Here is a 24,170-nt window from a genome sequence, read left to right as displayed (position 1 = left end):
GGCGGCAGAAACATCACGATGTGAGTGCATATCAAGATCATCAGAGTGAAAGGACTAGACTGAAAAAGAGTCCTATGTACAATGCCATTGTAATTTATTTTTTATTATTTTTTTTTTAAATAGAGCCTCAAGCTGTCGACCTGGGTAGAGTGCCATGGCATCACTGCTCACAGCAACTTCCAACCTCTAGGCTTAAGCGATTTGCTTGCCTCCACCTCCCAAGTAGCTAGGACCACAGGTGCCCACCACAATGCCCGGCTATTTTTTGATTACAGATGTCATCGTTGTTCAGCGGGCCCTGGTTGGATTTGAACCTGCCAGCTCAGGTTGTATGTGACTGACCCCTTGGCCACTTGAACCATAGGTGCCGAGCTCCCATTGTAATTTAAACATAACATCAGCGGTGGCTGGGCCATGGATTGCAGAGGAACACAAATATTCTTTGGCAACACTGCTCAAAACCACTTGGCAGCAACAGAAAAACTTCTGTGGCAGCGCCTGTGGCTCAGTGGTAGGGTGCTTGGCCTTGGCCCCATATACCGAGGGTGGTGGGTTTGAACCTGGCCCCGGCCAAACTGCAACAAAAAAATAGCCGGGCATAGTGGCAGGTACCTGTAGTCCCAGCTACTCAGGAGGCTGAGGCAAAAGAATCACCCAAGCCCAAGAGCTGGAGGTTGCTGTGAGCTGTGACACTACCGCAGTCTACCAAGGGTGACATACTGAGACTCTGCCTCAAAAAAATAACAATAAAATAAAATAAATAAAAAAAGAAAAACTTCCAGATCTCAATTGTAGTGATGGTTTCAAGGTGCAAACATATCAAAATTCATCCCTGTGCTTACGTGCAGCTTACTGTACGTAAACGTACAGCAATAAAGATGTTTTTAAAATTCAGTATAGTTTCTTAATCACAGGAAAAGAAATTCCTTTTTTAAATTTTGTTGATTTTTTTAGGTTTCCTTTTTTTTTTTTAAAGTCTGAGATGGTGTCTCACCCAGGCTGAAATGCAGTGACATAATCGTAGCTCACGGTGGCCTCAAACTCTCCTGCCTCAGCCTTCCTAGTAGCTAGGACTACCAGGCACACGTCACAAAGACAGATATGTAGATACGGGGTCCAGCTATGCCCAGGCTGGTCTCACACTCCTGGTCTCAAGGGATCCTCCCACCTCGGCCTTTCAAAGTGCTGGGATTACAGGCATGAGCCACTGCACTTGCCCACAAGAAGTATCTTTAGAAAAATGTTATCTTCAAAATAAGGAGATCAGAATGAGCAAGATAATAAATAACAAGTAAGAATCAACAGGAACCCTTGCTAGTTCTTCTGCACCCGCTAAGGGGTGTGGGTCTCACAGTGTTCTCAGCACATACACAACAATTCCGCAGTCCATAGCAATCTGCCTAAATTGTTCATCAGTCAAAAACTACTTTAGTCCTATCTAAACAAAAGTTTAGTAGTTGTCTGTCTTAGCTTCTGGGTGTTTGCAATTTATGTAGAATTAAAAAGTTTTACCGGTATCACGTGTTCAAATTTTCTAAATTGTTTTCTTCTGTTTTCTGCTTTGAGACAGGATTGGACTCTGTTGCTCAGGCTAGAGTGCCATGGGGTCACCCTAACTCTAGCAACCTCAAACTCCTGGGCTCAAGTGATTCTCCTGCCTCAGCCTCCTGAAGCTGGGACTACAGGGCACCTGCCCAGTGCCCAGCTAGTTTTTCTAGATCGCTCTTGCTCAGGCTGATTTCAAACACCTGATCTTGAGGGCTCCTCCCACATTGAACTCCAAAGTGCCAGAATTATAGGAGTTGAGCCTCCACGCAGAGTCATTTTTTTAAATACTGCCTAATTAAATGGAACCAAAGAAATAACCCTGGGGATGCCTGGATGTGCCCACAGTGAGGGATGCAGACCTCTCCTTTCAGACAGGGGCTCCTCCGTAAGGCTCAGGACCACCCAGCAGAGCAAACAGGATGTCCTGGGGAGAATGGGGTATGTGACACCCTCCTGGGGCCCCCCTCCTGTGCCGCTCACTTTCCCCAGCCCTATGGACGATGGATCCAAGAACTGCCACCAAAGTCCCAGCAACTGAAGGGCAACCTCATCTCCTCAACTTTCCTGTTAACCTTGCTGAAAAGCTTCTAGTCCTCACAGACTCACAGATGTCTGCTTTTCCACACCTTTTCACTCTTCTAATTGAGCAATTCTTTTAAAATCTCTATTAAATAAACCCTCACGTGTCTGATAACATGAGCTAACCTTAGCGGGATGTTAACAGACACTCTGGCCTGGCCGTGCTGGGTCTGGAAATACTATATTTAAGAACTGCTTCAGCAAAACCACTTTCTGAGAAGACCTTCCATAAAAAGAAGCTAGACTTATCTTAGCCCCACCCTCCAAGAACGGCTCCTTCTTTCCTGGGAGTCTCTGAAGCACTCTGTACATATCTCCATCCCACCGTCTGATGTGTATGTTTAGAGCGCTGTCCTCCGCTATACATACATGACTTTATTGTATAGCTTGTCCTAAGAGGGTAGAGATTTGATTAAACTAGGGCAATAAAAAAATGGGTTTTTTTAATCAAGCTTAGCCTCACTTGGTCTTTTTTGTTTTCTTCTGATTAATTTTTGGCTTTGCTTTTTAGCCAAAGCATTATTTCATACAAGTTAAAGATTTCATGTCTTTCTTGATCAGCAACTTTTTTTTTCAGGCAAACAAATTGTATCTGCAGGAAAACAATTAGATAAATCACCCTGAAAGTATTTTGCAGAATAGTTTTATGTCACAGTAGACATTTGCTTGGGAGGATTTATAGCCATTCTGATGTTACTGATCACTGCGTCAGGTGCTAAGTATAGCGCAAGAGCTTGGTTGCAGTCTGGACTTGACAGCCTTTTCCCAAAGCAACTTAGTGTAAAACATGTGACGTGCATTAAAAGCACACGTTTTTTTGGAGAGGAAGTTTTTGCACAGAAAACAACTGCACTCTATGTACACAGACTTTTTTAGACTAAACAAAACTTCCAGACTGGCCTCCTTGAGAACCAGAACACCCTCTTGATCAATTCCACTTCTAGTGGGTAAACGGATGGAAGAATGCATCCATGTTTAGTGGACTGGATGTATGAACCACACACTCTGGGAGTCCCACCCCATGCTGGCTCAGTCGGAATCACCTGCGGATGACTAAGGCCTACCTTCATTCCAAAGCTTTCAGGTGATTCTGACGGACCCACAGCTCATTCTTTGTGCTTATTGAGACAGACTCAGCATTCAGGCAGAGAAATCATAGTATTTATAGTCGAGACGGGGCAATTTGATGAGTAAAATGGACATTATTAGGACAAGGTATAAATGGGACTGCCTCAAACTTAGACATGTGGTCACTTTTCAGTACCTAAGGTTTATTTTTAAAAATAGCAAAACTTTCCATTATTTTGAGAATCTTTATATAAATAAGCATACATACTTACATCAAGAAAATGGCCACATGCAGCCCTGGGTACATAAAAAGTCAATCATTAGAAAGGTTTGTAGCAGTTCCACCTTCACTGGAACAAAGTCCCCTCTTCAAAAGCCCTTCGATGTATAGCTTTTTACGTGACTTCATGAGGAGTTTAACAAGTTGGCTGGGAAAAGGACCCAGATGGCCTTGTGATAGGTCCAAAATACGACAACCAATGTTTTATACTCATCTCTTCAAAAAGTGAGCCCTAATTTTTCTCCTGTGAGTGTGGGCTGGACTTAGGGAAAAATAGATTATGAAGCCAGTGACAGTATGTGACTTCTAAGGCAAGGTCACAAAAGGCCTTGCAACTTGCTCCTTACGCCCCCTTCTCAAACACTTGCTCTCCAGAAGTCGAGGCCATGTTGTGAGGACACTCAAGCAGACATAGGGAAGAACACCCCGTAGCAAAGAGCTAAGAGATCCTGACAAAAGTTCATAAAAACTAATCCATCAGGCCGAGCACAGTGGCTCACAACTATAATCCCAGTACTCCGGGAGGCCGAGGCGGGTGGATTGCCTGAGGTCACAGGTGCGAGACTAGTGTAAACCAGAGTGAGACCTCGTTTCTAAAAATTAGCCAGACGTTGTGGCGGGCTCCTATAGTCCCAACTACTTGGGAGGCTAAGGCAAGCGAGTCACTTAAGCCCAAGAGTGAAAAAAAAAAAAAAAAAACTAATCCATCTTCCAACTCTTTTGTGTAACTCTAAATATAGCTATGCAACCTCAACCTCATGTCAGAACCAATAAAGCCATTCCCATTCCCACACCAAAGCAGACGCAAGCAACCCTGCCATGTCCTCCCTGCTCCTCAGCACATGTACCAGCCTCATCTGTAAAGTAGGGAAAGAAAGGCCCGTCCTGCAGGCACGTGAGCTCACTGGGAGGTGCAAATGAACATGCTCGTGTCCAGACTCCACATGAACGGTCACTAAGTGGACTACACAAGCCCTGTGTAGTCGTGTAGTCTCAGCCTCCTTCTGCAGGTACAGTGACAACGGCACCACCCATGTGGACGGAACATGTTCTGTACAACAAGCATGACACTGTACCCAATGGCACCCACAACTGTGAAGGAGTCTGCAGAGGACTTGCTGAAATGCAGACAGCACCAAGGCCCTGGGTCAAATCCATCGGCTCTCCCCTCCCACCCCTGCCCCCAGACACTCTCCTTCCAGACTCTTCCCACCAATTGGCCCGAGAAGTCAAGGAGGCACCATCTGAATGGTAATCCCTAAACTGAGGATGGCCTGGGCCAGGCCAGGGAGGTGACACAGCGCAGCTCCAAAGACCAGCTGACACCCCCTCCACAGAGCACACACGCGCAGGCCAGGGAGGTCACACAGCGCAGCTCCAAAGACCAGCTGACACCCCTTCCACAGAGCACACACGCGCAGGCCAGGGAGGTCACACAGCGCAGGTCCAAAGACCAGCTGACACCCCCTCCACAGAGCACACACGCGCAGGCCAGGGAGGTCACACAGCGCAGCTCCAAGGACCAGCTGACACCCCCTCCACAGAGCACACACGCGCAGGCCAGGGAGGTCACACAGCGCAGCTCCCAAGACCAGCTGACACCCCTTCCACAGAACACACAGGTGCAGGCCAGGGAGGTCACATAGCACAGCTCCCAAGACCAGCTGACACCCCTTCCACAGAGCACACACACGCACACACTCCTCAGGGTGGGGCATGCTGAAGGCAGGAGGAACACAGCGAGGCTGCAGGCAAGGGCCACACACAGCAGTGTCCCCTGCCTGGCTTCCTGGGAGGTAGGGAGCTGGCTGTTAAGAAAGTATTATATTCCAAAGAACTTGTGCAAATCCTTTGCTTCAACACTGCTGTGGAACAGAAAATAGATAAATCAGTGGAGAGCACGGAAATCCAGACCTTGCCTATGTGCTATCCCTTGCTCTCTCTTCCTCTTTTCAAACGAGCTGCAGGATTAATAATCCCCAGTGCACTAGGTACAAGCCTATATTCCAGGGCACGCTGGACCACGCAGATCCAGCTGGAGTGTTCTGAGAGGATGAGTCCTGCAGCCCCGTGCCCAGCAGCAGAGGCGAGCAGGACACAGCACTGCCATGGTGCCAAAGGCGTGGGCTCTGTGACCCTGAGCAACCTCCTTCACCTGCTGAGATTCAGTCCCCATCTCCAATAAAGTGACAATGATGTCACCAATGTACAGGTGTACTGATAGAGTAAGGGCATGATGCACAAAACGCTCTTAGCACCACGGGCCCTGCCAGCTCCCGAAGACAGGCCACCTATGCCCTGGGCAGCAGGCACCTTTGCTGACTGTGCATGGATACGGCAGCAACTGCAAAGTGCCGTAGAGGGTCTGGAAGCTGCTCTCCCCTGCATACTCAGCCTCCTACAGACAGAGCCACAGACCTCCTGGGTCTAGCGTGGCCTTTAGAACTGCGGCCAGCACGGGCCACACGTCTCTGGCCCCCAAACCCCTTAACTGGCCTTGCCTTTTCCCCAGTTTATTGTTACAAGTGTTCACACCTTCAATTTCAGACTAAAATCAAGGTTATTAAAGTATGGCAACCCTCACGCCTAGCCAGGACTGCCCACCCTTCCTGCTGAGCACGTCACCAGATGTGGCAGCAGAGCAGTAGGCCCCCACAGGGCCCTGTTACCACCCATGGGACACGGGAATGCTCTCTGGGGCTCACGGTCCCTGTGGGTCAAATGGGTGGTGCCTTCTCACAGCAAGCTCTGAGGTGAAGTGACAGATTGCCGCTACCGCCTACCCAGGAGCTGAGCCCCACCCACAGCGACTTCTGCTTTCCCTCTGGACACCTGCACCTTTGCCCCCTCGCTCCTGCTTCCTAGAAAGCCCTTTCCACACCTCCACTCACACTCAGAATGTCCACCAGGCCCAGCATCCTCCCCACAAATCCCAAGTTTACATGGCCGGGCTGTAATAACTGGGTCTGCCCCACCAGCTGCCTTCAGCATGCCTCACTTTTAAAAGTGGAGGCAGCCAGCCCCAACCCCAGGGGTTACTGTAAGGAATGAAGGCAGTGGCGTGGACAGGACAGGGAGCAGCACCTGGCCCCCGTGCCACCCACCTCACCACACTGACTGTGGCTGGGCAGGAGGACCACCGACTCCGCTTCCTCCTCCCTTTCCTGCTCTGAGCTTCGCAGGCCACCCCACCTCCTCCACAGGACAGAAGCATCTGGAGGACAGAGTCCTGTTCACTTCCTCTTTTATCCTCTCCTCAATACGCAGCACACTCAATAGAAATATTCAAGGCAATGAATAAGGGAAGACATTTCTTCCAACTCCCACCTGCCCTCCCCTTAGCTCCCACCTTCCTCTCTGGTCAGAACACCAACCCCGCCCCCATTCAGACTGGGAAGCTCATGGCCACACTCCCTCCTCCCATCTGGGAATGATGGGCCCAGCTTCAACGCCCCTTCTTCCCACCCTGCTGCTTGCCGGGGAGAGCTGTTGTCCCCCAGGCCTGGGCCACTGTCATGCCGGCTCCCCCCCAGGTTTCCTGCCTTTGTCTGTTGCTCTAACACCTGACTGATCTGTCAGTTTTCAAAACGCAAACTCTCCCATTGCCGGCCCACGGCAGTGTGGTCCAAGCCACCTGCCATCCTGAGCACCCGCACTGGCAGACTCCAGGCGTGTCCACCCTGGTGTCACCACAGCGTTGCCCATGGCAGTGTGGTCCAAGCCACCTGCCATCCTGAGCACCCGCACTGGCAGACTGCAGGCGTGTCCACCCTGGTGTCACCACAGCATTGCCCACTGCAGTGTGGTCCAAGCCACCTGCCATCCTGAGCACCCGCACTAGCAGACTGCAAGCGTGTCCACCCTGGTGTCACCACAGCACTGCCCACTGCAGAGTGGTCCAAGCCACCTGCCATCCTGAGCACCCGCACTGGCAGACTGCAAGCGTGTCCACCCTGGTGTCACCACAGCATTGCCCACTGCAGTGTGGTCCAAGCCACCTGCCATCCTGAGCACCCGCACTGGCAGACTGCAGGCGTGTCCACCCTGGTGTCACCACAGCATTGCCCACTGCAGAGTGGTCCAAGCCACCTGCCATCCTGAGCACCCGCACTGGCAGACTGCAGGTGTGTCCACCCTGGTGTCACCACAGCATTGCCCACTGCAGTGTGGTCCAAGCCACCTGCCATCCTGAGCACCCGCACTGGCAGACTGCAGGCGTGTCCACCCTGGTGTCACCACAGCGTTGCCCACTGCAGAGTGGTCCAAGCCACCTGCCATCCTGAGCACCCGCACTGGCAGACTGCAGGCGTGTCCACCCTGGTGTCACCACAGCGTTGCCCACTGCAGAGTGGTATGATGACACAGCCATGGGAACAGCCTCTGAAACCCTCCATCCTTCATGGCAGGCGGCCATTCCTTCCTCTCTGCCTCACCACATTTTACCCGACTTTCAACCCCCAGCTGGGTGCAGTGGCTCACACCTGTAATGCTGGCACTCTGGGAGGCTGAGATGGATGGATGACTTAAGCTCAGGAGTTCAAGACCAGCATGAGCAAGAGTGAGACCCCATCTCTACTAAAAATAGAAAACCGGCCAAGAGTTGTGGCAGGTGCCTATAGTCACAGCTACTTGGGAGGCTGAGACAAGAGGATCATTTGAGCCCAAGAGTCTGAGGCTGTGAGCTGCCATGATCCCATGGCTCTCTACCCAGGGCAACAGAGTGAGACTCTGTCTCAAACAAACAAACAAGAACAAATAATATAGTAACTTTCTACCCTCAGGTCAACATCTGACAACCCTTTCTCATCCCCAGCTTCAAACAGCACCAACTCCTCCAGGGTCAAGGCAGAAGCCTTTCCTCTCCAGTACTGTTGACTGGTTTTCAGGGCCCTAGCCCCATCCTTGGCCTGCCTGAGGGCAGCCACCCACTGACCCTGGGATGCACATCTCTGCAGCCTCACCCTGCCTAGAAAGTGCTCAGGAAGCCACTGAGGACTGTCTGTAGCCTTACCCCAGCCTCACCCCTATAATACCTTTGGAGGGGTCATAATGACACCATCATTTCCTAACAGTTGCATCTGGTTAAGAAATTCTACTCTAAGACCTTCCACTGCAAAAGTAAACTATAAGACCATTATTTTTTTTCTAAAGAATAACAATTATGGGAAGAATTGTGCTTTCAAAATATTAGAACTCAACCTGAGTTCGCTTTCACTCCTGAATAATGAGCCACTGCTGCTATCTACACAAAGCACCCAGCACAGTTATCAGAGTGTAAGAGACATCTTACCCCACCCCCACCGACATTTGGGGTGACTCATTTTTTGGCATGTGCTAAACCACTGGCTCAATCTGCCCAATGTAATGCTGCAACTATGACAACACACAGCACTCCAGGGCTGCATTCTTAGACACAAGCTACTGTTTTTATCCCTGTAAGAGAAAATTATCCTCCACAAATTAGAATGTTTTAAAATTCAACCATACCCTGACGGTTTTCCCAAGCCTCATGACTAAGTGAATACAACAAACCATCATTTCAGGTTTAAGCTTTTACATTCACTCGTAAATAATAAATGTAATTACTTTATTTTACTTCACTTGCAAAGATATATACAAATGTTTTATAACTTTTTATAAAGTCTGGGGACACCAAATCCAGTGGGACACAGATGCAAAGTCCATCACAAAACCAGCTACCGTATCACTGTGCACATCTACTTTAAAATGGGTGGTGAGGCGGCCCCCACTGCTGCAGGGAGCAGTGACAGACTGTGTCCCCGGGGCCCCAGACAGAAGAAGCCACAGGAACAGAGGCAGCTTACTTTTCTTTAGCAAAAGTAGACTCGTTCCAGAGGAATTTTCTCAAAGCAGCACAGACATAGGCTGAGCAGCCATTTACAGGCAGGTAATACGTTTGGGGTGAGGATTTCACCAAGCTTTAACTGTTACAGGAGACACACACAGACACACATAGAACTTTAGCCTGTTGACCCATCCAACTCCAAACAGGGAACACGCCATGTCCTCTAGTCTACCGTTTGGATCGTTTCCTTACACTTTTCCAGTGGGTCTGCGGACTTGCTCAATGTTTTATCCAATATCCAGACATTATATTTAGGGCAATCATCCCATGTTATTATTTCTCCAAGTTGTCTGTGAGGCTGCTGACAGAATATGTGGGACAGATTGCTGACTGCACACACACCAACACGGAACTCAGATATTTATTTTCATATTCTATCCCTAATGGGATAAGGACATCCTGCAGGGATGCTGGAGACAACCCAGAGTTCAGAGGGAAGTCCCCACATGCTGGTCCAACAGTCATGAGATCCAGTCCCAGGTTGCCACCAACTTGGTAAAGGGGGCAGGCACACCTGCCTCACAGAGGGACGGTGGTCTTGCCCTGGTAACCTCCTGGGAATGCCAGAGAGCAGGCACACAGCACAGCACAGCGAGGCCTCCCGCTGTAGAAACAGTGAGGCAGGGGCCACCGGGGTGGGGATGATCGCTGGGCTGAGGTGAGGGGCCTCCCGCACCCAGCTTTCTAGCAAAGCTCTTCAAGAGGGACGGCGACCCCGTAGTTCTCCCAGTAGCCCCCACCCATCCCCAACCCATCACATCCTCATTCACTCGACAAGCCTCATCCTGGTACAAGCTTATGTTGACAACACCTGCTCAAAAGCGATTTATGAATACAAGCTATGATTTTTATTATATTTCTGTTTTAAACTAACAGATTCCTTCTGACAACTGGTTTTAGTTTCCTATCAAGTTGACACTGGCTGCATTCCTACCGTAAGAAAACATAATGGTAACAGTAATATTTCCAACTGGAAAGGCCAGGCAAGTCTTCATTAGAACATGTCTCAGGCTAGAGTTTTGTGTGTTTTATATGATCTTGGTCCCGACTGATGGATTATTAATAGAAAAATAATAGGAAAAAATAACAGGACCTTCCATGAGGTGACAGGCACCCTGCTGGGTCCTTCCACTCCTCTCTATCTCATAAAACCCTGTCACCCAGGCCGTCCATGCTGGTCACAAGGGAACTGGCTACGCCACCCTCAGAGTCCCACAGCTCCCAGTGGCAGAGAATGGAGGTGAAGGCCTGGTCTTCTCAAGCCACCGTCCTAAAACCCTCCCCACAGCAGGACTAGGAAACTGCACAGGATCATACCCCTCAAAGCACACCCCTGCCCTTTTTGTGACTAAACCTAGAGGGATACCAGCAGAGCCCTAGAAACTTTTTTTCCACTTTTAAAATAAATGCAAACATATTTTCAGGCCAGTGAATATTTAGCATCATAAAAACACTGCCAGCCTAAGTAAGAATGTTATGCAAGTGCCATACATACCCCTCTGGGGCACAGGGAGGCATCCTGGAAGCCAACCCCACTTACAGACAAGCCAGCTGTCCTTCCCACTAGGCTCTTCAGTCTTACCCCTGACCCTAAGGATGCTGTATAATTTGAACTCAGAAAAGGAAAAAGAAACATCAAGAAAACATTTCAAACATGTAATTTTCCTCTGAGGTTGCCATTCAGAGGCTTGTCTAAGAAGCAGTGTTTTCCACAGACCCACGGTAAGAGAGACAAAAGGTACATTCTACCAACTTGGCACATGTCATTTCCAGCAATGGGCTGAAACAGTCGGAGAGGAATCTGCACAGGTAAAAACACCACCAGAAGGGTAAATCATTTTTGTAAGAGTGATTAAAACCACAGCTTTTTAAATAAAATAGATTGAGGGATGTTCCACTTACATAAGCTCTGGAGGAGCTAAGAACACACGTGGGGCGTTCACAACACGAAAAATTCCACAAGCAGCTGGCGTGGGAGCTTAGCGCATCATAGACAGTGATGCTGCTTCCGCCCAGTGTCAGTGTCTCAGTGCAACCCCAGGCAGGATGTCCGTGTCATAACACCTCTGAAGGGCCACACCCCCGCTCCCTTCTCCCCAAGCTCAGCTATCCCTGCTTCAGACATTCACCTGCCCCAGCAAGCAGAGCCCCCTCACCTGCAGGGAAGAGGCAGTTAAAGAATCATTCAGCTCCCTAAAGAGGTGAGGGAGGCCTGCCTAAGCTTAACCCAAAGAAAACACAATTAGCGAATCTGGGGTCTGGATCCTTGTAGCTTCTACTTTGTTTTTTGTTTGTTTGTTTTTTATTTATTTTTATTAAATCATAGCTGTAGCTTCTACTTTGAAGGAAGCTCATTTATTAGCCCAAGCATTACATTTATCAGCCAAAGACACAGGGGGCTGAGTCAACATTCAGTACAAAAGGAGAGGCTTTAAATGCTTTATTAATAGCAAAGCAGAAAATCTTGTGTTGGAGAAGGAAGAGACTGGATTTGACTCCTTATGTTAATTCATAAATGTTTAAACTATGCCCAGCAACAGCTGAGTTCGGTCCTCTCCTATCACACACTACATACTTCTTTCAAAAAATAAATCCTACCTGGCAGTCTCAGAGTTACACCTCCTAGAAATGCATGAGTGCTGTCACAGCCCACATTCTGAGCACCCAGAGTGAGGATGAAGTCATGCAGGTGTCTGCGACTACTATTCAGCAAAATTCTGATGAGAAATTCAGGTTGCTGGGAAGAAAGACAGCAGAGCAGCAGCACCTGCCACCCTGCAGGAAGCCGGAGAGGCACCCAGGATGGCCAGTGCGTGGACACGAGACAGAGGCTGGACAATCTCACCTGCGAGACTCCGCCAACTTCAGAGGGCCAAGGGGGGAGGTTCAAACCTCCTAGGGCAACAAGCAGACTATGACCACCTCTGTCATCTAGGAAATGGCATCAGGAGAGTGACTAAAATGCAGAATTGGGCGGCACCTGTCACACCTGTGGCTCAAGGAGGAGGGCACTGGCCCCATATACAGGAGGTGGCAGGTTCAAACCCGGCCCCGACCAAAAGCTGCAAAAATAAATAAATAATAAAAATAAAATGTAGAACTAAAGCAGGTCCTTGTAGAGAACAATTTTGTTTCCTCCTTTTAGAAATATTCAAAACAAAACAAAAAATCATTGACCCCAAAATGTGAACCAACATGGCAGGTAAAAAGAAATTAACAAATAATGACTCTTTCTAAATTAAAACACTGTTTGCAATTTAAATTGATTTCCAAACTAGTTTTCATACTTTTCTTCACACTGGGCAATCCACACATGGACCTCATTCAACACCAGTCTTTGACTGTGGCTTGTCCCATAAAAACCATCAAATATCTCTGAGCAGGGGTAAAAGGTAGCATTTCGGGGACATGAGAAACACCCTGACTCCATCACCCCAATTAACACTTCTGAAATCCAACTGGGTGAGCTGGCTCTTGTCAGAGATCTGCAGTTCACTCTTCTCAACTGTGATATTAAACAGAGTTAACCATTATGATTCATGGAGAAAGCTGTGCTTCTACCCAAAACCAATTCGGCCTGATAACATTAGACAGCAAGACAGACCGACTGGCGGAGTAACCGGGAACCCTGGAAGGGGCTGCTCAGAGGCAGTCAGTTCCTCCCAGCATTGAGTATTAGTGGGGTTTACTCTTAATTAAGGGGTTCTAGCTAACAAAACTGTCCTCAGACTAAAAAGTTAGCCACATAAAAAAAAGTATGTGTTTCAGCTGTATTATCACTCCCACCCAAGACTATTTTTAAATACAACTGTCAAGCCATTAAGTTTGTAAAACACTCACACACACACACAGAGCCAGAACTGATTTGGGGATCTCCAGCTTTGCCAAGTGCTACAAAATTTAACTCCCTGCTTTCTCACACATTCCCACAACTGGTTTTCCCACCTAGTTCCCAGTTTTACTTTGCTACTTAAGTATTTAACTGCCAGGGCCATTCACATGTAATTGTATTTAGCCCAGCCTCTGACTTCCCAGGCCACACAGCACTTCAGGAGGAGTCAATTCCTTTGCAAATGCCTTTGCAAAAGCAAGTTCTCCCCCACCTGAATGCCTCCCATAAAGCCAGGGGACCACAGGAAGCTCTGTCAGTCCCTGGGGCCAGGTGCTACTCTGGGGGCCAGGGTCCCGACCCCTCCCCCCGTCTCCAGGAAGGCACCCATCTTGAATGAGGGGAACTGGCTGTGCACGTTGGAGTACAGACCCCATGAACTCCAAGAACACGAGCCCCACAACACATAGCATAGGAGAAGCCCTGGATCCCACCTTCCTTTATGTAACAGTCTACATGCCACTTCCTCCCCTGGGTTTCCAGACGCTGGCTCTGCAGGTCAGAGCTCTCCTGGACAGTGGTAGGTTGTGAGGGGGGTGCCCAGGGGGTCTGGAAACGCCAGCCTCCAGACAGGCCTGCATGGAGTATACCACAGCCGCACTGTGAGTTACGCCAGATGCAAATTAGACCACTGTCTGTGAATTATGCTCAGAAGCAAACTGAACAGAAACTGCCAAGGGTATCCCTTCCCAGAGCCCTGATGGGGTCCTGAGGGAAGGGAGCCACACAAACACTGGCCCACCTGGCCCCCACCAGTCAAAAATGCAGTCACGTTGGCCAAGGCCTCTGTCCCCTAACCCCACGCCCCTCTTAATGATCACTAGATAGGCTGGGCCAAAGGGAAACTTGCCAGAGCAAGGAGTCTGTCTGCCACTCAACAGAGAAGCAGATGAGAGACTAACAGTTTTACTTTTATTTATAGAAAAGCCAGTGATTCTGGAGAACAGCAAGCATGTCTCCTCACAGAGCTGTTCTGCTCTCCTGTTTTTCTGTGACTTCTATACTTTCACAGGAAGAGTAATCATCAGCGATGCCATTACTCATCATAGCCAAAGTTAAACAGATTCCTCCTCACAGGTTATGAGTTACATAATACCCTCTTGTCGGAAAGTGGTTATCTCTTTAAAGCATTTTTATTCTAGACTAAATGTACAGCTAGTCAACACTTCACTGAGTGCACAGAGTGCCCTGAGCGCTTGACTAAGACCAGGCAGTCCACTTCCCAACTTAATCCATGATAGTAGCCTTGGAAGTGAATAAACCACCTCCAGGTGTCAGCACATGGGCTCATCCGGCCTTGTTAGGGCCTGACCAGCAGGGCCCTGCATGAAATGGTCATTCAGGCTAACAGTGGCTGCTAACAACATGAGCAAAGGAATCTGTGTGACTGTGGGCTGGGACCAAAGGGACAAGGCACCTTTCCTTCCTCAGCAAGGCTGGGGCAGAGGGAGCCACGCACTTGCCATGGCACTGCGACTGTCAGAAGCCAGTCAGATACCATGGCACCTCCACACAGCCCTGGATACGGGTGTGGACTTTAGTTAGGAGAGGGAGACAGCTACCTTCTCTTTAAACCACTACCACTTATGTTCCTCAGAAAAACAGCTCTTAACACCTCCAAATCTGCAAAGAACTGGGCTGCATGGCTGGAAAGCCAAGGCAAAGCATATCAGTTCCAGTGATTTTAGAGCCAATTGATCTGTCTGGCAATTTAAGAAATAGGTGATTTTTTTTTTTTTTTAAAGAAGGATCTAGAATAGTCTGGGAACACTTTGAGTCATATGAGATTCAAGCTCCCTCCACTAACCAGCAGGAAGCAGGGGTTATTCTAACTGTCTCACAGGCCACAAACAGGTGACACAGAAGCCTACAATGTAGCACCCCCTGGGCAGCACCTGTGGCTCAGTGGGTAGGGCACCCGCCCCATATACCAAGGGTGGCGGGTTCAAACCCAGCCCTGGCCAAACTGCAACAAAAAAATAACTGCTGGGCAGCACCTGTGGCTCAGTGGGTAGGGTGCCAGCCCCATATACCGAGAGTGGCGGGTTCAAACCCTGCCCCAGCCAAACTGCAACAACAACAACAACAAATAGCCAGGCATGGGCTGGTGCCTGTGGCTCAGTGAGTAGGGCGCCAGCCCCATATGCCGAGGGTGGTGGGTTCAAACCCAGCCCCGGCCAAATTGCAACAAAAAAATAGCCAGGCGTTGTGGCGGGCGCCTGTAGTCGCAGCTGCTGGGGAGGCTGAGGCAAGAGAATCGCATAAGCCCAAGAGTTAGAGGTTGCTGTGAGCCATGTGACGCCACGGCACTCTACCCGAGGGGGGCGGTACAGTGAGACTCTGTCTCTACAAAAAAGAAAAAAAAAAATAGCCAGGCATTGTGGTGGATGCCTGTAGTCCCAGCTACTCAGGAGGCTGAGGCAAGAGAATCGCCTAAGCCCAAGAGCTGGAGGTTGCTGTGAGCTGTGACACCACAGCACTCTACCGAGGGCGACAAAGTAAGATTCTGTCTCTACAAAAAAAAAAAAAAAAACACAAACTAGCACCCCTATCTCCAAGGAGTTCAGAAGTCAGTGGGTCAGAGGACACTGACCCACTGAATTCTGAATGGAAAATCCCACCCTGCGGTGTGAAGGTGTCTCACAGGGGCAAGTGCAAGGTCACGAGGGAGCCAGTCCCTGAAGAAGGCCCTAACAGGACACCTCGCTGCAGCCTGAAAAATCAGCAGGCGTCATTCTGGGACAGGATAGAAGCAAGATGAGGAGAAACGCTTGAGACTCAGGGTGAGGTCACATGAGGAGAGACCCGAGCCCCCCCATCCACTGCCACTGCCGAGCTACTTAAATGTGAGTGGATAAAAATTAAATAAAGTGAAAGACCCAGTTTCTCCAGTGCACCAGCCTCCTGTGGAGCTCAGGGGCTCCCAGTTGGGCAGCACTAACAGGGAAGTTTCTGCCTTGCAGAAGTGTTCTCAGTCTGCCCTGTTCTCGTGCAGCAACGCCAAGAAGGGTAAGGTACAGGGCCCCAATCTTCTTATTCCTCAGCCAGTGTTCTGTCTACTCACTCTCCCTATCTTTGATAGGAGAAAGTCAAGTAGGATTAACTAAGGAGCAAAAGGCATTCTGAATTGCGGGAGACACCCTGCTGGGCCCAGGGGCCACTGACTATGTCTGTGCCAGTGGGGCTGTGGGCAGGTTCCTGTGTGTCCTCAGGTAAAGGAAGGTGGGTTCCCTGGCCGTCCCTGCCTAGGAAGTGAGGGCATCCCTCAGGCAAGGGCTCCTAATGGAGGCTCTTGCCCAGGGGACACTGGAGGGGCACCCAGGAGAGAAGATGAGAGGTGGGAATTTGTATCACTTTTTTTTAAGGGACAAGAACTTCAATGATTTCTCAAAATCAATCAGTGTCTCTTTAAAGGCATCCCTTGGTTTGCTGGAGGCAGAAAGTGGATCTACCAATGTATTTGTGCAAATACGTTTGGGAATCTGTCTAATCAAATGTATCAAAGTAAAATACATTCTGACAGTCGCTTTAACAGCTTTTTCTCTTTTCTTCTCCCCCACCCCCACCCCCCGGCTAGAATATTATTCTAACTGGACTTGGCCTACAGAAGACAGGACCCTGGCAAGCAGCACTTTACCACCTGAGAAGGGAGACCCTGCTAAAACCGAAAGGTTATCACCTAGCTGGGGAAAGTCATCTTTCCCTGGAGCAGCCTGCTCAGACGCACAGGGAAAATCTCTGAGATGGACAGTAGATAGTACAGAGTACATAGCAAACTGTACTCTAGAATAAACAGCAGCAACTCTTGAAAGCAATCACTATTATTATCTTTGCAATAAGCAAAGGAATTCCTATCAAGTGTGCATAAGAAAAAGAAGTTTCATACTGCTCCAGGAGGAGACAGATGAAAAAGAATCAATGGAAATGAAACATGAAAGAAAGGTGATATACGCTACCCATCAATTCACGTACAAAAAACCAGAAAGTGCCCCAGAAAATACAGAAACACTTGAAGGACGAGGCAGAAGTGAGAAAGCAAAGGTATGAAATAGGGGAGGTACGGAACTAAAACTTACAACTCAAATAAATGAAAATCATCAGACCACAAAAAGCCGTTATCTTCAATATATCAATGCATTTCAATAATGTAAATCAATATGAAATACAGTATTTTCAGTAGGAAAAAAGTACAAAGATAGATGCATAAAATCCTTCAGGCGGTCAGGAAATAACCCCCTCCATGTTCTGCTCTACCATATGGAAATGGAAAAAAGGCTATCATTAAAATTAACCAGCAAACAAACTCCACAGACGTCATAATTAATTGTGGACGGGGAGAGAATGACGGTACGGGGGGAAACACGACATAATAAATACAACCTCTCTGTTCAGTGTTTTTACTGAGCTCAAGCCTAAATCCAAACCAATCGTTAACTGGGTTCAGATCTCCATGTCTTTGATCTAGACATTATTTTAGTATCAAATATTTCTGCTAACTTTTTTAAAACTGTTGATGAATTACAAAATTAAATTCAATCATAAATTTAATAACAAAAGCACAAAAGGCCTAGAAACCTAAACTGCTTATCGTGGTATACACATACGTCCTGTAATCACTGTTTTCTCAATAATTATGGGAGCACCCGCAGGCATGCACACATTATGACTTCATTTTCCAGTTCCAAATTATAAAGAGTTCGTGAAGGTCAGGACTGTGGCGTGTATGTGGGGGCTGTCACTCACTGCCCAGGTCATGGTCCCACCCAATAATAATCCTCTCCACGGTGCAGTGAGGAAGGTCCAGAGAGAGCACGGGAGCACTGCAGCCTGGGCTTCCGGGAGGCCAGAGAGACTTCACATTTACAAAGACCTTTAAGCCAAATTTTAATCATTCTTAAGTTTCATCATCCCTCCACAACCATTCAGAAATAAAAATGCTCTGAGATTATGTGATGTTATGACAGAGAAATATGTAAAATCTCTAATTTCTCAGTAAAAATTATAATTACCAAAGAATAAAATACCTGGGCCTACTCTCTACTTTCCATTGAACAATCCCTTTTACGTGCTTCAATGAATTGCCAAAATAAAGAATGCTCTGAAGAAACATCTTTTAAAAATAGTGTGCAAATTAAATGGGAAAAGTTTTATAAAACATAATTATACATGCTCTCGCGTGACAGAACGTAAACACATTCACCAACACATTATCCCGAAGCAAAACCACCTAAAAAACTAAGCTTCGTATTATGGTGTACAGATGTTAAAATTTCCTTAATACTTGCATGCTTATAAGAGTTTAATACAGAATGTCATTGTGGCTGGCCCATGTTATTATCAAAAGCAGCAGGCAGTCTATACTTAACGTTCAGTGTTGACAGGACTGGAGTAGCTCGAGTTACCCTCTTTGATTAATTTTTTAAAATGTCTTCTTATTGTAATAACTTGATTACATAAATATAAATGTATGCAGAGAAATGAATAACATTTATGTCCTTGCAAAGACTGTTTCTTGCTGAAATTGATCAGCAATCTTCCACTGATTTTTTTTTACATAAACCAACTGCCTGAATGCAGCCATTGATCAAATGTACCACCTGTTTTGACATTCCATGTCCTTGGAGATTATTCTACACTACAGAACTGTCTTTCCTTCATAAAAAAAAAATAAAAAAATAAATTAAGCACTATCCTGCCAAATACTAAGCCTTCTGCCCCTTATTGATGTAAGGTCCAATAGGAAGTTTAGCCCTGTGTTCCCTAACAACTGACTACGGGGTAGAGCCCACAAACCAACCAAAAGCAAAACATAAAAAGTATAGCTTTAAATATATTTTAAAACGTCACTAAAAGGCAATTTGCCTTTGTGTTCTAGAATCTTATATCAATTATTACACTTCAGTTGAGCTCTAAAACTCCCTAAAAAGTCACTTCAAGTCTGACCTATTAGAATACTTTTCCCAGTTAATCATAAGTCACTCTTTTAATGAAATTAATTAAAACATGTAATTTTAATCCAAGTAAAAGTTTATACCTACATTTTTAGCAATACAGGTATAAACTTTAGGATAACTAATAATTCGCAATAATTTAGTCAAATATACAATTAGCGAATATTATTCATCAACCTTTCCCCTGGGTAATCCTCAAGAAGGGTGTTTGTAGCCCTTATTTTAATGATGTACAATCTCCTTAATTCATTACCTAGTCTATGCAATTGTCACACAAGAATGAGTGGCAGTTTCAGTCAACAACAACAAATTCATCACACCAGTTGTTCCTTATTATGTGGGAAAACAATAACCTTCAGAAAGTTTGATTTTATAATCAACTGTTGCAGAATCAGAAAACAGACCTTCAAGCAACACTGCAAAACAGAGCCGTGTTCTCACAGGACAGGGGAGATGATACCAAGAACAGAGCCAACAGAATGTGACTGCCACCAATAAAGTATTAACACCGTTAATTTCACAGCAATATCTATCTTTTTTTTTCTTTTGAGACAGTCTCACTTTGTTGCCCCCAGTAGAGTGCTGTGGCGTCACAGCTCGCAGCAACCTCAAACTCTTGGGCTCAAGCGATTCTCTTGCCTCAGCCTCTCCAGTAGCTGGGACTACAGGCAAATATCTATCCTTTATGATAGGGAAGCAATACACCTAAATTATATAAATATTCAAAAATCTAATGCCCTTTCTTCCCTCAGATTTTAAAACAGCTTATCATTTTAACATGTAATTCTTGTCTGAAAAATATAAGCACACTGAAATTTTCTCAATGCCTCTTCACTAACATTATTAATAAATAACAAATGGTAAAATAATTGAGAATAATAAAAGTTAAAAACAGTATGTTTACAGGCCTTGGACAAAGATGTCCAAGCAAACAAACCAGATACTGTAGATAGGAGTGAGAGGGAAGAAAACTAAAATGCTCCGGTGATAACAGTTTCATGTTTTCCTCTCATCTCCACAGCAAAAGTCCTTAGCTTTCCAATGCGACTCACACGGGAACGCCAATCAGGGCCGGCAACCAGGGCCTTGTAATATGTTAGGGAAGGACCCATGGCTTATCTCTGGGAAGAGTGCCACTCTCAGAGGGGTCTCCTATTCACTTCTATAATCTAACTCTCTTAAGATTTCACAGAGGGCCTGTGGCTCAAAGGGGTAGGGCCCCGGCCCCATATGTGGGAGGTGGAGGGTTCAAACCCAGCCCCAACCAAAAACTGCAAAAAAAAGAAAAGAAAACGATTTCACAGATACTCTTTTGACAAGGTTTTGCCAACCATTTAAATATTCTCTTCTTCATATTTACTTATAAGGTGATGGCAAAAACATAATTCAGTCTCCTTAAATACGTTCATTTAATAGAGTAGAAAAGCCACAGATTTAAAGATACTTCTATTTCAACATTTCTCTATGCTATTTCGAGACACCTATTACCATTAAAAAGGGATTTCCCACATTTTTCTCCCAATATTTTCTTATTGGGAGATTTGTTTGTTCAAAGGGAATTATATAACCACCACTAAGTGCCCTGCAAAAAAAAAAAAAAAAAAAGAAGGAAAAAAAAGAAAAGTTCTTTTTTAACATTCCTCGCCTTCAGGATTATTTGATTTGCTAACCTGGCTCACTTTTTCCTGGCATTAAAGTGAGGCTTCAGAAAAAAATCCCAGTTTGAAAACTTTACACACTTGGACAACACAACTGCCTATGGCCACATGGACAGCGTGAGTCAGTGGGACACAAGTGCAGAAGAAAAGAGATTTGTTGTCCCCAAAGCTGCCTCTTTCACATCCAGTTGCTACAGCGGAAAGTGAGCCCCGTTGGGTAAGCAGGTGCAGGGCCCACCCCAACCGCTCATTCCTTTTGTAAGACTCATAACACATTTGCTCCAGCAGGCACCACGGAAGTCGGAAGGTCTGTCCCGCAGCGCGCTGAAACCCACATGGGCAGCGCGCGACCCTGCGGTCCAGCGGTACGCGGGCTGGCGGGATGACCATGGTTCAACCTGGCTCAGGAGGCGATTAATGGGCAGGACTGTCTATCCTCTATTAGGGAAATTACTGTTTCTGCAACTAAAATCCTAAATGTGACATGTAATCCTACACGCAAGGAACGAGAATAGCAAACAAACGGGAAAGGTTTGGGCAGCGGTGGAAGAGCGCAGACCAGGCTAGCGCCCTGGCTGGCCGGCCTGCAGCGGGGATCCGCACCTGCGGCCTGGTCCCACCTCCACGCCCGTACACTGTAAAGGGACACCCGGGAATAAAGCAGGGAGGGGAGCAGCTGTCACGGAAACCTCGGGCAAGCCCTCTCCACACACCTCCCGAAAACGCGGGGCCCAGGCGACCCTCCGAGTCCAGGAACCCTGCTCTTCACGTTGCGGGAAGGGCGGACCCGACTCCTGCGGCGGCCGGGTAGGGGGCGACCTGTTTGGAACCTCAGCCACAGGCAAGACGGTGACACGGCTGGAGACTGAAGCCCGGTGTCTCACCGCCTTCCTCCGCAGCGGGGGGTAAACACTCGGGGGGAAGCTCGGAGCCGCGGGGGGAGCTCAGCTAGCAGGGACCCCAAAAAGGCTCTCGCCCACAAACACACCCCACGGGAAAGTGCGCTCCGGCCTGGGCCGACTCGGTTACCTGGGTAACGACCCGAGTGCCCAGCTACACAACCCTCCCCGCCGCCACCACCCCCGGCGGCCGGGCGCGGGCCCCGGGGCTGCGGAGACGGCGCCCCCACCCCGAGAGCGCGCGGCCGTCCCCGAGCGCGGCCCGCGCCCCTGCCCGGCGCGCCCGCTTACCCGGTCGGGGGCCTGGCGGCCGAGGCGCGCGGCGCGTCCATGCTGCGGCGGCCCGGGGCGCGGGCGGTGCTCTGGCCGGGCCAAGTCAGGCGCAGGCTGCGGCGGCCGCCGCTGCCGCCCTCATTCACTTTTTCCGCGCTGACCCATGGTCCTCCCACGAGGGCCGGCGGAGGACAGCGGCGGGGCGGAGAGGACGGAAGGGGCTGGAACCGTCCCGGGCGGGCGGGGGCGCCGGCCGCACGGGGAGGGGCAGGCAAAGGCGCGGGGCGGGGGCGCCGGGAGAAGGTGCGCCGCGCCCCCGCCCGCCGGTCCCGCCGCGCCCCCGAGCGCCGCCCCGCCCCGCCCGCCGCGCGGCTCTGGGGAGGGGGCGGCCGGCACCTGCGCGCCCGGCGGATTCGGGCGGCTGCCGCGGAGGCCTCTTGCCCGGCTGCCCCATACGGGCGGGAGCGCTCCCCTTTCCCGGAGGCCGGCCGCTCCGGGGGCAGACGCGGGGGAGGCAGCCACCTGGCCTCCCCGGTCCGTGCGAGGGAGGACAGGCAGTTAGTGTCCGTGCCACTTTCTGACCTTTACTTGAGGTGCGTGGGACCCCACTGGGGTCCCTGACCAGCAGCGCCAGTAGCACCTGGAAACTTGTTAGAAATGCAGGTTTGGGGCCTACTGAATGGGAAACAATGGGGGCCAGAGCGCGGCGGGGCTGAGTTAGAGAGGGCTCCGCTCAGGCTGGGTGCCCGCACGAGTTTGCCAGCCGGGCCGGCCGGGCGCTCCAGCTACACGGACTGCGGCTCCAGCGCGGGCGGGCGTGGGGGGCCCAGAGCGTGTCAGCCAGCGGTCCCTGAACTGATCTGCCAGAAATTCACCTCTGCTCTCTTCCTAATTCACCCCAAAACATGAAAGAGAAGATGCTGGTTGGTATGAAAGTCTAACATATAAAACCCGGCAATTTCATAAGGTTCCAACGACTAGAATGAAAGGCCCATCGGATGTAAGATCCAGCGCCCCGCAGAGTGCTCAGCGTTGGAGGTGATGCTTCCCTTGGCAGCCCAAGGCCTGCTGAGCCTTTCTCCCCGCCCCGACCCACAGCTTCCTCATTAACAAAGTGGAGAAGGAGACCAGTCCAGATAGAAAGTGTAAGTCCTCGCTATGGCTTGCCAGCCTTGGGTGCTCCGAGCCTGGCTCCCACCCAGAATGGTTCTCCCGTCTCCACGTGGCCTTGTGGCTCAGCTCAGCTCACTGCCCTGCAGCCCAACGTCCCCTCTCCCTATGAGCTGAGCTGGTCCCTTCACTGGTCCAGGATTCTCCCCTCCTCTGGCTCCTCACCCTGTGGTCTCTGCTCAGGGACTAGCTCCCTCTCCAATCCTGGACCCTCGCTCCAGCCCAACTGCTCCCCTGGGGCTGCCTTATTTTCTTGTATTATCACTATGTTTGTGTGTTATCACATTCATTGTTTATTTGCGTTTAAGTTTATTTGTATTTGTAAAGAAATGTGTACAAGTACAATGTTTACAACTAATCAGTATGTGTATATGTATATGTGTTTTATTGACATTTATGTAAACAGTAAGTAAAGGTAAATGTATACCTTAGGTGTAAATAGAATAGAAAGACGTAAATATATATCCAGCATACATTTTGCTCCTATGTTTGTCCCAGTCTTCTCCCCTGGAACGTGCTGTGGGTAAGCATTGGACCTGTGTCTGTTTGATTCCTCACTCCCAGTGTCTAAGACAGCACTTGGCCAGGTGGAGTCAGTGCACCGAATGAATGAATTTCTGCAACTCTCTCCACCCTGGGTGTGGGTATCAGAGCGTCCCTGCCTGAACTGGCTGAGCCCCTCCTTGCTTTGGACACTGCTGTGGGAAGGACACCCAAGGAGGGACCAGAACTGAGAACTTGACTGGCAGAGCAGGTCTGGACCCCACCCAGGTCCCAGAGAAGAAGTCCTGCTCACAGGAACATGTAAGTCAAAGGCCTGGTCTTGTGGGGACATGGGCAAAAGCAGCACAGAATGACCACCACCACCCTACAACCCCCATGTCTCAAATGGTGAGCCAGAAGCACCATCAGGAAGGCAGAAGCAGGTGTTTGGTAAAGAGTGACTCTGACAGTCAAGGTCTCAGGAAAATGATCACAAGGAGATATTC

The 24,170-nt window shown here is 48.8% G+C and overlaps 1 protein-coding gene across 10 annotated transcripts in view; it reads right to left on the bottom strand.

Moving 5' to 3' along the window:
- The window catches only part of COBL (cordon-bleu WH2 repeat protein), a 288,304-nt gene extending 266,042 nt beyond the window's left edge, over positions 1-22,262 (bottom strand). For 2 of the 10 annotated variants that reach the window (XM_053609588.1, XM_053609590.1), the window contains exon 1: positions 22,030-22,259. In XM_053609588.1, the coding sequence (XP_053465563.1) occupies positions 22,030-22,070 (41 nt within the window). In that variant the 5' untranslated portion in view covers positions 22,071-22,259. Of the gene's footprint in view, positions 1-22,029 lie in introns of all 10 variants that reach the window. The other 8 variants (XM_053609592.1, XM_053609594.1, XM_053609595.1 and 5 more) reach the window with 7 other exon arrangements.
- Between the last annotated feature and the right edge of the window lie 1,908 nt (positions 22,263-24,170).

The sequence above is a fragment of the Nycticebus coucang genome, chromosome 11 (genome assembly GCF_027406575.1).
Source record: "Nycticebus coucang isolate mNycCou1 chromosome 11, mNycCou1.pri, whole genome shotgun sequence".
In the NCBI taxonomy this organism is placed as follows: Eukaryota; Metazoa; Chordata; class Mammalia; order Primates; family Lorisidae; genus Nycticebus; species Nycticebus coucang.
Note: the sequence above shows the minus strand (reverse complement) of the source record. Positions and strands in the feature narration are given on the sequence as shown.